Raw genomic sequence first — 16,085 nt, forward strand, 5'->3', positions numbered from 1 at the left:
GACGCTTGTCTATAACCAGCACTAACAGTGGCTAAAACAATGGCTGGTGGATCAAAGCCTTCCCACTTCTCTCCCCTATCACAACACATCTTGTTTTCCCCTAGAATCCTTCACAAATTTTCCGCTGACATTTCCAGCCGTGCTCCAGAGTGACTAGCTCTAATTCTCTCCCTGAGCACCCCCTCCAGAACCTCCATCTTACAGCAGCCTCATTTGCCAAGTCTAAATTAGCTCAGACCAATCGGGAAGAATTTGACAGTGCACATTCTTAGCTAACAACATCTGGGGAGGTGTCACGTGTTAAGCCACTAACCTTTCTCTGAGAACATTGCATGTGGAAATTAAACATGTACCCACTCGGGTATAATGGCATCACACTCTTTATTAGGGGTGTAACGGTTCTCTGTAAAAACCCGAACCGTTCGGTTTGCCACCCACAGTTTGGTAAGCATTGGCAATGCGGTTCAACCTCAAGTTTAATGACACATCTGGTGCACAAGGTTTGGCCAAGAAAACAAAGCATCAAATAGACAGGCACAGTTACAACCTCCGCTAACGCAACTGAATGGCTCTGTAGATGGACACGCTCCGCCTGTGTTTCACGTTGGTCAACTTGATGACATCACAGCTTTGCACACGTTGTGTGTAGTTGAAAACGGCAAGCGGAGAAAATGAGCCGCCGATAGAGAAGCCCCCGGCGAGGGTTTAAAACAGGCGAGCGAGCTCTTCCTGTTTCCTCGCATGGCTATAATATATCGCGCACATAAGCGTCAATAATGCACTTTGATTAATGACATTAAAATGCCATTATAGTAATACATCGATAATTAATCATTTATGCCGACATCACCCAGGGAAATATATCGTGTGGTGCGCACAGAGCCGCAGGTGAGCTGAAACTGCACACACTCCCTTCCATTTTTAAGCAGGCACTCAGTGCTAATTCGGACAGACATGAAACAATAACTAAAGCGCTTGGGGTGTTCATGTGGAATTTCAAATACTCTAGCTGCATTATCACAACATCCCTTCTCATATCCATTTATATAGCAAGGTTATTCCTTCAATAGTGATGTACAGCTTCTGAATTGTGAATATATATGTTGAGTTGAGTTTGAAATGCACTTATGTTGATGCATGTAACGTTAAAGTGCAGGTATTAAGTTAAAATGTTAATGATATAGTAATTATAAAAAATATTTCAGGCCCCTGACAAAAATTAACCATGGTTTAACTATTGTAATATTGTAGTAACCATGACTGTAATAACCATGTGACTTCTGTCACCTCTGATTTCTTTCTTAGTTTTTATATAATTAACCATTGTTTTATAAGAGTAATACTGTAGTTTCTATGTAGTAACCATGGTTTTACTATATATTGTAACCATGACAGTTACTACTCTAGAGTTTACTACAAACAGAATGGTAAAACTATGGTTACTGTTATAATACCACGATATTTACATTTACATTTATTCATTTGGCAGACGCTTTTAACCAAAGCGACTTACAAAAGAGGAAAAACATCAGCGAATCATCTTAGGGAGACAGTGGTACAAAAAGTGCCATATTACAAAGTTTCACTATCATCAAAATAGTATACAAAACAGATTTAAATGCAACAAGAAATATCAATAATTTTTTTTTTTTTTTAGTGACCGGTTAAGTACTTTTGGAAAAGATGAGTTTTTAGCCGTTTTTTGAAGATAGAGAGTGAGTTAGCTTCCCGGATTGAGTTGGGAAGGTCATTCCACCACCGTGGTATGATGAAACTGAAAGTCCGGGAAAGTGTTTTGGTGCCTCTTTGTTTTGGTACGACAAGGCGACGTTCCTTAACCGACCGCAGGCTTCTGGTGGGAACGTAGCTCTGCATAAATGTTTTTAGGTATGCTGGAGCAGACCCAGTGACTGTTTTTTATGCTAGCATCAGGGCCTTGAATTTAATACGTGCATGAACCAGCAGCCAGTGGAGAGAGACAAAGAGTGTTGTAATGTGCTCTCTTAGGTTCATTAAAGACCAGACGTGCTGCTGCATTCTGGATCATTTGGAGAGGTCTAATAGCACATGCAGGAAGGCCTGCAATGAGAGCGTTACAGTAGTCCAGTCTAGTTATGACAAGTGACTGAACGAGCAGTTGTGTGGCATGTACAGAGAGGAAGGGTCTTATCTTCCTGATATTGTAGAGTGTAAATCTACATGATCTTGCAGTTTTTGAAATGTGGTCTGTGAAATTTAGCTCATCGTCAATGGTTACCCCTAGATTTCTGACCGTTTTGGAAGGCGAAACTGTAGTTAGACCCAGCCGCACGGTGATGTTGTGTTCAACAGCAGGGTTGGCTGGAAAGACAAGGAGTTTATTATTATTTATAAACTCCTTGCCCTTAATAATATTTATTAAGGGCAAACCTGTTGAAGTGTTTACCAAATAGAGTATTCTTTAGCTTTGGCAGTAATAGTTTTTCTCAACAAAGCAAATACCGAACCGCACCAAAACCGTGACCCTAAACCTATGATACAAACCAAACCATGAGAAATTCTAACTGTTACACCAAGACTGTTTGCTTGAAACTGAAGAACAGCTAACAAGGAAATGACCCAGCCAATCAGAAAGAATGCACCATCATTTCCTGTGTCCAATGGGTTCATTTATTTCAAATTGACGAGTCAATCAGCTTTGTAATCTTTGATAAAAATGTAATAGCTTGCTCCGATTCTGAAACTACTAACCTTTTCCTCTGACGTCTGATGCCTTTTACTTTTTCAACCCTTCCCCTCCAACCACCTGCTATAGTGACCACAGCTAGCACATCCAGCTGCACTGGCTCCATTCTGTCATTTTTTCTAATCTAATCAATTCCAGATGGAAGTCACACTCTCCGTTTATTTTTCTCATTGAATAAAGTGTCACTTTGAAATATGTCAGATCACAGAAGTAAAATGGTTTGCAAACGCCATCTCATGCTGACTTCAAATCAATGCATTAATTAAAAGATTTCAAAATAAGTCAACATAAATATGGTAAACAAATGGTTATTTACAACAAAACAATAAGCATATACGTTTCATGAAAGAAGAGATTTATATAAGCCATTTTGGTTAGACAAGTCTGCTAAAACCAGAAAAACACTGGTTTTGATTGTGTCCTATCCAGACGTGATGCGTTAAGATTCCGGCGACAAGCAATTTGGCTGCATATACTTAATGCGAACTGCTGTGTAATGTGACATATGATATAATCAGGGACTAAAAACGATTTCAATTGGTTCTAAGCAAAAACTTTATTTTTTCGGCCCGGTTCAGAAGTTCCCCAGTCTCTTGTCCAAAAGGTTACCGGTTAGAACAAAATAAAAGAACGGTTAATAACGCTCTTTTTAAAATGACAGTATTTGTTCTACCAATTGCAGTGTGCATGAAATACCAATTACAGTGTTGCCAGATCTCACAAGCAATCTGGTCTGTAAAAACAAGCTCCCCACCCCCTCCATGTGCCTCACCAAAAATAAGCAAAACATTTTTAAATAAATATATATAAAAAATATATATATTATCAGCATAGAAATCATAACAAGCATACAGTTAACTAACAGTTAAGTATCATTTTAATTACAGATCTGCTTCTCAGTCAAAACTCGGCAGCATCAAATCTGTATTATGCATCATATCTAACAATAATTCAGTGAAGACTTTGAAACAACTGAGAAATTAACTTTGTACCTCTAATAATATTTTCCTTATTTCTGGATTCACCGTACATGCATATGTAGTAATTATACATAGTTGTTAAAAAGGTCTTCATTCTCAGCATGCCAAATCCAAATATCAGGCAAATATGCAAAGAAATGTTTGATGCAGCAGTTTCCTTCAGGATCAAAGCAAGATAAAAATTTTTAGGGCAACATGAAGAGGTACGGTTGAAGAACAATTGACTGTTATGATCCCTTTGGCCTTTGGTTTCATTGAAATATTACTGGAACAAAATTAACACTGGAAAAAAAAAAAAAATCGTTTTTTGGTTTTAGTTTTCGCTCCTTGAACCGTTTATAGTCCCTGGAAATAATACATAGGACCAATACGATTTTACAGTATGCGGGGTAACCTGGTGCGACACCATCAAAATAAAAAGCAAACAATAGACAAAATGTTCTGTTGCTTGACACAGTCGTGGCAGGTTAGGACAAATATTCAGATTTACATGGAAGAGACACGGAGACACGGTTTAAACCACTGTAAATGAGAGTGAAAGATGTGTCTCTCTCCTATTGGTGCATATATTCCTATTGTTATGCTTAAGTGTCCACATTAATTCATACACACTCACGCGCATTCACTTGAAACTGAAAGCTCTGCAAGTCATTAAGTCATTTCACAATGGAGTGTGAGCGGCCCTTCAATCTGCTGAACAGCCACAGAGAGGGGCCAAACGTGGAAATGAGATTATGAATGAGTGTGTGAAAGAGAGAATGAACACCATTTACTGCTCTTGTCCCCGTAAATAGCCTCTTTATACTGACTGAGGCCAACTCAAACACCCACTCTAATTCAGTGATACACAAACACTCACTCACACACACAACCTTCCCTTTTTGTCCACACAAACACATTCACACCTACTAAATCAGACATGAACACCTGCAAAGAGTCACTTGGACTAAATACAAACCAAATGCTGTAATATCCAAATTTCCCACACAGCCAATCAAAACACATTATTTGGTCTACGATTTGTCTCTTGATTTGTCGGAACAGATTAGAAATCTGTGAAACTGTGTGTTTATATATATATATATATATATATATATATATATATATATATTAGGGCTGTCGATTTAATGTGTTAACTCAGTGTGATTAATTTTATTAAAAATAACACGTTAAAAAAATTAACGCATTTAATCACAATGCCCCCCCGGACCATAATAAGGAAGATTCCTGAGAAATACAAGCTTGTAGTACCACCTGTTTACTCCAGAGAGCAGTAAGTGAAACTTCAGCTGTGTGGTAACATGCAGTTTATACAGTGAAGAAAACAACCAGACAGCACAACACAGACATTCGTTACGTTCTTGCATTCAAAACATTTGATGGAGTGCAAATCCGAACTAAGAGATCTCAAGCTGTGTTCTATGTATTAAACTATATTTAACTTGATACAGTGACCTAAACATTTATGTTTATGACGCAACGCACCCGAAACGCTACAAAAGCATGTCTGATGCAGGTGTGACGGGTCCTTAAACAAGCCCTCATAATAAATCTCGAACTGATTGACAAATTCACTTGTGAAATGGATTGCTGTGAACTGTGTGCCAGTGATTGATTTAAGATCAATAATATGGTAGTAAACAATACATTGTATTCTAAAACTGCTTTTGTATTGTCTTATCAATTATTAACTCTTCTGCCACAAGAATGTAATGTATTTTAATTATCTGAATATTTTTGTATTTTTATATATATATATATATATATATATATATAATTGTTAAATATTTAAAGATAACTATGTACAATTATTTCATCATTATATATTGAATTATTATTATATGAGGGCTTTCTCAGCATATATTTGCATATGCGATTAAATACGATTAATCGCGATTAATTAATCGGGACACCATGTATTTCATTCGATAAAACATTTTAATCGATTGACAGCCATAATATATATATATATATATATATATATATATATATATATATATATATATATATATATGTATATATATATACACACAGTATATACAGGGTTGAATTATTAACAGGGTTGGGAGGGTTACTTTTGAAATGTATTCCACTACAGATTACAGAATACATGTTGTAAAATGTAATTTGTAACGTATTACATTAGATTACTCAATGTCAGTAATGTAATCTAAATACTTTGGATTACTTCTTCAGCACTGGTAGATTATTTCACTTGTTTTGACTATAAAAACTCTGCCATTACAGTAAGACAAAATATACATATTAAAAATACATTCTCTGAAAAACCGAAATATCTTATGCAGTGTTGTTTCTAAAACAAGATAAATCAGATTTATCTTGTTTTAAGGATTTTTTGATATTTTTACAGCAAATAATAGCAAAAAAGCTATTATTATCAGAAATCCGATTCTAATATCACAGTTCTTACTAGAAAAAAAAAAATTATGATCTAATGTGAATTTTCTTGATAAAAAAAAATATGATCGTGTCTGGTAACATGTGCATGTAAAATGGCTAGAAATAGCATTTAGCTTAGCGTAAAGCTGACAATTTACACAAGCTTTATTTCTATTTCTTCTGCTCCAAACTTACTTCAAACGTACTTCTCTGTCTGCTCGTATGAATGTAACACATCATAAGAAAGTGTTTCACCGCTGTTCAAATGCACTTTGGATCACATCATTTATAAATGTTTTCCATCTATGAAAGGACTAAATATTAAATGAAACAAGTTACCATAAAATGCAAATCAATCTGTTCAGTAATCAAAATACTTTTTGAATGTAACTGTATTCTAAATACCAATTATTTAAAAGGCAGCTGTATTGGAATGCAGCTACTTATATTTTGTATTTTAAATATGTAATCCTTTTACATGTATTTTGTTACTCCCCAACACTGAGTATATATATATATATATATATATATATATATATATATATATATATTGATTAAATGTAAATGTTTCCTTTAAAAAAAAAGATGGTAACTCCATGATACATATAAATTCACAAATGCACTTTTTGCTGAAAAACTAACTGCAAATCGACAACTGTGTTTCATATGTCACTAAAATCCAAATGTTTTCCAAATGTTGCCTGATAGAGCAAGTGATGGTTCAGTCATTGTCAAGCCCTGGTGTGTATTACAGATAATGTTTCTGGTGGGGCACCAAAATCCACCATTTAAATGATAGCATTTAAATGATCAAATAATTAAATGTTTTTTTTTTTTTTATCTTGTACAACCTGTTTTTTGTTCCACTAGCATCTTTTGCTTTGCTTTTAGTTTTCTCAAACTAACACCCATGCTTTTCAACCCCCCTCTTACCTTTACATCATTTACATTCATTCTTGTCCCTTTCTTCCCCACGAAAATATCATCTATGTCAACCAGGATATACCGCTCCAGAGATCGTGATAGCTTCTTGCCAGTGAGATAGGCGATGGCATCCACCAATATGAGTCTGTGCAACCAGTAGCTCAGCCCGTGACCAAACAACACACGCTGCACCCCATCAAACAAACCCAAGTCCTGCACAACTGTAGCATGGAGACCATGTGGACCAGGTATCATTTGGGCTGCCCCACTCTCACTGGTCCGAGTTTTAGCCAAGAGCACTGGTTCATACGTGGAGTGGTTGAACTGAAAGACAGTCCAATCGTCTCCCGGTAATTGCCCTCTGTCCTCTTCTGCCCGTGTTATGTAGAGTAGAGGAGAGCGTGGGTTTACACAGCAGTCTCGAAGTGCAACATTTGTCCTTAATGTCAGAGGGAAACCCTTGAGTTGCAGTGCAGGCTGAGAATTTTCACTAGCACGGTGAAATGCGATGACACCAACACTGTATTCTGCACAGTATTTATCCAGCAGGTCACGGTTCCATGCGTCCATTCCAACATACTTGAGAAGATTCTCATAGATGACTAGTGCATAGCGTCCACGGCCTTTGTGTGTTAGTGGTGGGATGTCACCCTTACCTGGTGCGATTTCGGCATGGTAGCGGAATTGGTTAGATTCAAGAATGGCTATGATGTCCTGTCCTAGTTGAGAATACTGACTCTCCACAAACACCAGCACCACTGGGTCTTTACGGGATGGATCAATAGGTTTAGCCGTCCGAGGCTCTGACTGTCGGAAGGGGAGCACACGGAGGTCGGCACAGTCTGGACCTATGGCGCGGTCTGCGAGGTCCAGTTCTTGGGTGGAGCCTGTGTAAAGGTAGTAGGCGGAGACTAAAACACTGACAAAACAGAAGGTGGCGAGGAGGATGACCAGCCTCCTCAAATTCCTCCGCAGCTTGGTGGCCAGATTCATGGCAAACGGCGCACATGTGTGGGAGTGTGTGTGGGTGGGAGTCTCTGATTGTTCACTGAGCAGGGCTAAAGCTGCAAATTGGCTTTTTTGGTAATCATGCTGCAGTCATGTGACCATCTCACAAAATGGCAATTTTGCTTCCAATTACAGGCCACTTAAGGAGTTTTTGATTGCAAATGAGACAAAATGTTCACCAGAAGTTAGCAGCTGCGCTCAAAGCAACTCTCTTACTCCTTAATCGAACTAACAACCCTCCATGTCCTGAGATTTCGCCTGACTTCCAACAAACCTAGAGAATACATGAAACAAAAGACAAGCAAATTCATTTGTTAGTAGATCTTTTAGCATCTCAGAGGTGTGTGTTTTTGTCTCTCACAGAAGTGCTCATCAGGGGTGTGTATGGATGCTGTTGAGGGGCAATTCAGCCGTCAACCTTCAGGTTGTTTTCAATCAACACTTCACCAGCTGTGGCCAACACATCCCGGGAGGTGTGTGTGATTGGCCGTATAAAAACAGGAAGTTGAAGGCTGAGCCAATAGGAGCCCATAAGTGCCTCTAAGGGACAAAGCCATCATTAGTCTAATGGGACTCAACAGTGTGTCACACGCACAAACTCACATTCACTGCATGTATATGAGTCAATCTCCACATCAATAAAACAAAACTTTTGGGTAACACTTTCTATGAAGCCTATATGCATAATGCATTATAAAGGCATTATAATTGCATTATAATGCATATATAATTTCTCATTATACATCTTAAAATGTTATAACTTCTCATTAATAATTGTTACTACAGTTACAGTACCTTATAATACTTAACCTACACTTAACCTATAGTTATACCTAAAAGAGTATAATGCATTATAACACAATAAACGTCCAATTTTATCCTCAGAAATTGTAATGCAATACAAAGTATTTCAACAGCAAGGACATCAACTTCAATCTTATATAATAGAATTTATAGAAAAAAAAATGCACATAATAAACACACACATTCATTTGTAACGCTTCATGGTTAAAACACGTCTTTCAATATCTTATAACCACATTCAATTATGTTGTGGATGTTATTAAGAAGAATTTTTTTTCTCACTTTCCTTAAAGCATACCTAATATACAGTATATATAAAAATATATAATGTATAATACACTATATCTTCAACAGAACAAACTGAATGTTGATCATGTTATAATACATTCCATTCTAAGGTATTACTCTGAATGGGTAAGTATTGTAATGTATTATAATTGTGGTTACAATGATTTATGAGGAGTTACAACATATTATATGAGAAATTACAAATGCATTATAATGCATTTATAGACCATTTCAAGGACTGTTAGTTAGTGATGTCAAGTGACGTCATTGTTCCATGAACGTTTCCTGCTTGTCAAAACAGAGACTATTTAGCAGAGACGGTCCACTTCTATAAAAATGAATGGGAGAAATTGGAATGCCCAACGGCAGTCAATGGTCAACCCGCCTTACAGGTAAAATAGACAATCACCTTTTAGATACAGAAATCACCTGTCAATCAACTCGAGAACATGCATGCGAGTTAGCTATACAAGATGGTATAATTGCGTTTTTAGCGCAATCTGTGGTAAAGAAACACAATTTATTATACCAGTTGTGATGGAACGATACACCCTTCCCGTGGATCATCGTCACCCAGGCTCTCTTGATCCCAATGAAGAGCCTCATCGCTACTGCTTTAAGCACAAAGCGCGCCTCTGCTCGGGAGACTGGTCTCTACCTGCTGGCGTCTTTACAGGTCCAGGAACAGAGTGGGTAGAGAGTTGGAGCATGCATCGTGGCCGACAGCTTGAGTGAAGCCACACAGTGTTGTCAGATTTTACTGCTAATTTGAAATATGTTCTTTTATCGTAATCTTGACCAACCGTTTTGGAGATCCCTGTCTTTCCCCACTCAAGCAGATAAGAGCTGCACTTTCATGCCGCTTGTTTACAGAGAAAAATAGCTGCTAAAACAGCACAAGGAAGTTTCAAAAACGCCCGCCGAGTGGACCGACTTACCTTGAAAAAACACTTTGTTGAAAGGATCCGGAAATACGTCTGGACCGTTCAAAATCCTTTGTTTTTGTTTACATTCTTGAAATGGTCTATAATGTCTACAATGCATTATAAAAATAGGCTTCATATAAAGTGTTTCCAACATTAGTTCAACAAGGGATGTCGGCTAAAGTGAATACTTTTTATTTCCCTTCAAATACATTCACACAGGCACACACATTACATACTGTAGGCAGCAATAGTTATTTATTATTATTATTATTATTATTAATAAGAAAATAAACAGATATCATAATCTGCATTGATTCTTTCTAAATTAGCACAGCAATATATCATCCCACAAGTATACTTGTTCTCTCTCTGTTTGTTTGTTTGTGTGTGTGTGTGTGTGTGTGTGTGTGTGTGTGTGTAACTTGTCACACTCAGTGTTATATCGGAGTACATAATTAAAAGAACATGAATTACATGCGAATATGAATTACTTTTTAAGTGCGTGCGTTTTTGGTAATATTTTACTGCTCTGTCATGCTTACTAAAAACGTAATAATTAGCAAGATCAGAGTAGTTCGCCAGCTGTGTGTTGTTTGTGTGTATGTGCGCGCGCACGCGCGTGTATTTCCCCACGAGGCGGCGCTTCCTTGAACAGGGAAACATTGACAGAGGTGAGATGTTTAGTCTACATTAACTTACATGCATACTAGTGATACTCACAAATATGAACACTTGTGTCATATCTTGGCTCCCTTCTCTCATGATGGATTAAATACATTTCCAATTTCCAAATGGAATACATTTTCTATTTTAAATGTACAGAGTATAAGTATAGTATATATTGCCAGCAATAGTCTAATTCTAAAAAAAAATAAAAGAAATAAAAGTAAAAAGAAAACCGAAAAACCTTGGCTACTTTAAAATACAGACCTTTGTTCGTTTTATTAAATAAATATTGCCTCAACATGTAACGATAATAACAAAATAATTTTAAACAATTACAAAATAAAATATTAATTGTAATCAAAAAATGTTTTGACACTGTTAAAACGATAAAGAACTGTTAACAATATGTTGGACATAGGTTATACATTGAAAACAAAACATACCTATACACATGTGCTTGTGTTTTAGGCGCGCTGATGTTTTTTTTTTTTTTTTTTTAACTCTTAAACTGGTGACCGCTCTAATAGAAGCGAAATTACATTAGAATAAAAGTCATCGATCCTGTTTAACACATCGCGAATTAAGCCACGACCGTTTTACGCAAAAGCATGTCCGATCAGGCACCGGCAACGTGACATTCCAGCACAGAGCATCGCGTTAAGCACCACAATCAGCGCAAAGTTATCTACTTCACATGTAACTCAGAATAATCCCCACGTTCACGATAAACAGCCGGGCGGCGAGCTCTCTTACCTACAGCCGATCCTGAGGCACTGCTGAGTTGTCACACCAGAGCCGCCTTTCTCTCCGAAGCACCAGCTCCTTACAGCTCTGAACCCGAGAACCCAATCTCATCCAGTGATTCAGAGGCAGCCATCTGGAATGATTCAGGGGACCGGTGCACTATTCTCTCTGCGCCCTCTCCCCCTTTTTCCCTTTCTTTTAATGCGGCACGGATTAAAGGAGCAGAGGACAGAAAGGACGAGAGAAAGGACTGGAGACAGGAGAAGCGCTCAAAAGACGAACTGAAGAGAATATCCGGAGAGATGCGCTTCTGCGACTCCCCTCCACTGTCACCACTGACTGAAGAGAGGACTGCCGCTCACTCTGCTTTAGCTCACCTACACACACTCAGAGAGAGAGAGAGACAGAGAGAGAGAGAGAGAGAGTACAATGGGGCTAAAGGCACCCATTATGGACAGTTTTCTTTTTTTCTTTTCTTTGATGGAGCAACATAATTTATGTGAAAGGAACAGTAAGAACATTAAAAAAATAAAATAAAAAAGTCTCTCTCACCAACCATTTTTTAAAGGGCCCCTAGGGGGTTTAAAGTGATATTATGTAGATACTGGGGCAATAGTTACAGGACACAATTTGTCAACTAACGCAAATAATTTTGAGACAGCAAGATCCTTTTTTTGAGTAACAAATTAAGTTGATGCTAAATAAAAAAAACTACTTCAGAAGAAGTCAACCATTTCCTGTTAATTTCAAACTCATTTGGCATTTTATTACATCTCAAGGATTCTATAAATGAAATAATCCCTGTTATGATTGGATTAGTCAATGTGAGTCCACTTTGAACATTTTTCAGAACAAATCTACCCCCCCCCAACTTAAGAAAAATTTAATAGGGTCCTTTAGCCCCTGCAAAAGGGGACTTTTTACCCCAAAAACTATCCTTACACTTCTATCAGGAAGACTTGCAGACTTGAGTGAGATTTAAGATGACATTTATTTGATGAATATAAAACAGAAACGTAATGTCTCTCTTTGGAGTAAGCCCGTCTGGCGGTCCGAAGAAGTTGTACTCGGAACCGTCATATCCTGCCGGAGATAGGAGGCAGGGACGAGGAGCCTACCCCCGTGCAGGACGGGACTCAACTGGTGGTGGTGGGGTGGTGGAGGTTGCCATGTTAGCACACTGAAACAGCAATGTGATATTGTGAGCAGACTTATAAAGCAACGGCTTACATGCGATTGGCTGGGAATTACCCAGCTAATGGTGCGATGATGTACAGCTGCTAGTCTTCCCGCTAGAACTACGCTGCGCTTACATTTATTGGACAGTTTTTGAAAAATGATTGATTTAATGACCTTAAACAAAACTGAAAGTGATAAGTCTTTTGTCTCAGAGGAAAGGTGTTCATTTCAGGGATTTTCATTCGCTACATAAAAAAAGAATACAAGTTAGATCAAATTGCCTCAAAATCTACTTTTAGACATCACACTCAAAGATTTCATGGATCAGGAAATGTTTGCAGTGTATAGTGACAAACAGTTGTTTAAGAAAGTTCTGTGGTAGTTTTTGTTGTTATTTAGCATTTTGGGAGAAAATAAAATCAATGGAGCCTTTTACCCCATGGAGACTTTAGACCCATTGTACCATAATAATAATAATTATTATTAGCCTATTATAATAATCATATTATTAACTACTGTAATTGTTTACTAGTAACCCTCAAAGACAGATGCATATAGAGATTGATTATATATTTATTGTGATTGTGTTGTTGCAACACGTTCTCACTCCCAAGGCATCAAAGACTGACGCAAGCGCAAGAGCCTTGTGTGTCAAGCTACAGACGCCAAATGCGCCCTCTAGCGTCAGTTTTACAACGCATCCGGCAAGGGCGTTCTTTTCAACATGAAACCTCTGATGTCAGCTGACGGAGGCAATGGGCACTAGAATTGTAGCATCGTTTAATTATACTTTGAAGTACAATTTTAATTTAATTTGAAATCAGAAACAATTATTTACAGTGGTTGAGATTTAATCAGTCTGTACACATCCTGCACTGCTGAAGTGACCCGTTTCATTCCGGGTGTATTCCGAGTCTTACGATCATTTTATGTGAAGAACAAACTTAAATGTACATTTTTAGTCACCAATCATGGTCACCCGGCCTCCACCATAACACATCCTGCATGTTTCGTTATAATACTTGAAAATATTGCCGCCTCAAGCGTAATGAAACATGTTTGACGTCAGAGACTCAGCGATTATGCCACTGGCTCTCAGGTGTCTTGTGACCAATTACAACGACCTCATGTTGCATGTTCATGTATTTTTGAATGAGATGTGCCGGTAGAATCAGGATGACATATCATGCCTTCACGGAGGAGGGACATTTTTACCGATTAAAACCTTCAGTTTCACTCAATGCAATCGTATGGTTTGGAACATGATGGGGTTTCTCACCGCGTCAATGAGAGGACGACTGGGGCACCTTTGGTGTCATCATGCAGACGCGGACGCCCTCTGCAGAAGCGTCAAACTTGGACACTTAGGGAATGAGAACAGGTTGATTTTTAGGAAGCCACTGATTATGAAAAGCTTCATTTTTAGGCATATTTTGATTGGGGTGAAGTGTGTGGGACTTCAGAAAACAATGGAAGTTTATGGGACTTTTAAGCACATTTTGTGACTATTGGATGACTTTAGCAAGCTGGGACATCCAATATGCACCCCCCCCCCAACCCCCCCACCACCAATACTGTTGTAATGAGTAAAAGCTCATGTTATCTGCAGTTTTAGAGTTGATATATCATTTTTAATGAAGAAAAGAAAAGAAAAAAATCTAGTTTAATTGCTGTAAACAAGCAATTTTTATAGGTCTCTGAGAATTAATTACTCGATACAAGCAATTTGAACAATTACAAGCAGTTACAGAAAATCATTACATATTAAATACTGGTAGGTAAATATAGTTCATTAGGCTATTACTAATGTAATTACAATGTAACTTATGTTATATGAAGTGTGATGAGATCCATCCATCATATTTCTCTATGAACAAAAAAAGCTTGAACCCTTATTTAAATTATAACTGGTGGTTTAAGTAAAGTTGTCTGGTGAAGGGCATGTATAGTTTGAAATGTCACATGATCGTGTAGTGACATGGACATTACAGTGTTTTAAAAAGCAATTAACAGTGTGCTAATGTTTTTGTGATTTTTTTTCTTTATGATTTTTGTTGAGAACCTGTATTAAAGCTGATGTGCATAATAATTTTTTTTACATGATAAAATTGTTTTTGGTGTCCCTCTTTTTTATGCACAGTCAAATAAGAGAGCCATTTTAGATTTCACCTAACACTGTGGCTCTGCCTGTGGTCTTTTGGATACACTCAGTTTGATCTCAGTGAGTAGGACTTTAGTTTTCTGCTTAAAATGTCTCATCTGAACGGTTTGAGGTTTAACACAAAATGAAACAGGCATTGGCACACACACACACACACACACACACACACACACACACACACAGTTCTTAGATACTCTGAAGAGGCAGCATTAGTGTATGCCTCATTTGGGCCAAATGTGATGGTCTGGCAAGTGTTCAGCTCTCCTTCCTCTCGCTCTCCCACCACTCCTCTCCATTCCTGTTTCCCTCCCTGTCCATTCCTCCCCCTCTCACTGCCTCCTTTCTGGAGCTAATGGGGCTGAATACTTCCAGCAGCTCTCTGCTAAAACATGCGTTTAATTTGATTATTTACTACCTATTGTTTTCTGTTCTATAGAGTCCAGAGAATGATAAAAGAGAGAGAAAGAGGTGTATGCGAGTGTGAGAGTGAGACCACAAACGAGAGGCAGAGGGGAATATGTGTGAAAATTGTGTGTGAGTGAGACAGAGAGTGCACTTTGAATGACTCTGTGTGTGTGTGTGTGTGTGTGTGTGTGTGTGTGTGTGTGTGAGAGAGAGAGAGAGAGAGAGTAATTGTGTGTGTGACAGAAGAAACCCTGCTCGTATTTGTTATTCTAATTGAGGCTCCTCCGCTGTCTATGGATCCATTGTGTGGCACTCAAGTCAACCGTTTGAATTTAAACCCAATAGGAGCAACTCTTTAACTTATCACAAACCATCCTCCACATTGAGAAAAGAAAATGATTGGGAATTATGAACTTCCAAACTCCACCCGAGCAGCTGAGCCCCCCACAGTCGTTAACACATTTACTTTACTCCCTGCAAACCATAAAAATGCATTTAATACTGTTTCACTGATGCTTTAGGTTGCTAAAAAGTTTGGGCACACTTGACAGGATTTATGCTTCTAATCATTTTAAAATCTATTGATCTAAAGGCTAATGCTTCAATGTTTGAAATGAGTTTAGTACGAATCCAAATTGTGCCTATGTATGCATTTCTTTACAAAACTAAAATTATAATTACATTTTTATGTAATGGATGAGTTGGACCGGATATGAGGAAAATCAGCCAGCAAGGTCCCAGCCTACATGAGAACTCATTTAATACTGTTTAAAAAGCACGCACACACACACAAACACACACACACACACACACACATGCACACGCACGCGCACGAACACGCACACACACACACACACTCAAAATATAAACTTCAG

General features: G+C 37.9%; 1 protein-coding gene across 1 annotated transcript in view; it reads right to left on the reverse strand.

Moving 5' to 3' along the window:
• ndst3 (N-deacetylase/N-sulfotransferase (heparan glucosaminyl) 3) overlaps positions 1-11,781 on the reverse strand; it is an 85,675-nt gene extending 73,894 nt beyond the window's left edge. The window contains exons 1-2 of the mRNA XM_052137392.1: positions 11,475-11,781; positions 7,039-8,311 (exon numbers count right to left, since the gene is read on the reverse strand). Coding sequence (XP_051993352.1) covers positions 7,039-8,022 — 984 coding nt within the window. The 5' untranslated portion in view covers positions 8,023-8,311; positions 11,475-11,781. The remainder of the gene's footprint in view (positions 1-7,038; positions 8,312-11,474) is intronic.
• Between the last annotated feature and the right edge of the window lie 4,304 nt (positions 11,782-16,085).

The sequence above is a fragment of the Xyrauchen texanus genome, chromosome 11 (genome assembly GCF_025860055.1).
Source record: "Xyrauchen texanus isolate HMW12.3.18 chromosome 11, RBS_HiC_50CHRs, whole genome shotgun sequence".
NCBI lineage: Eukaryota > Metazoa > Chordata > Actinopteri > Cypriniformes > Catostomidae > Xyrauchen > Xyrauchen texanus.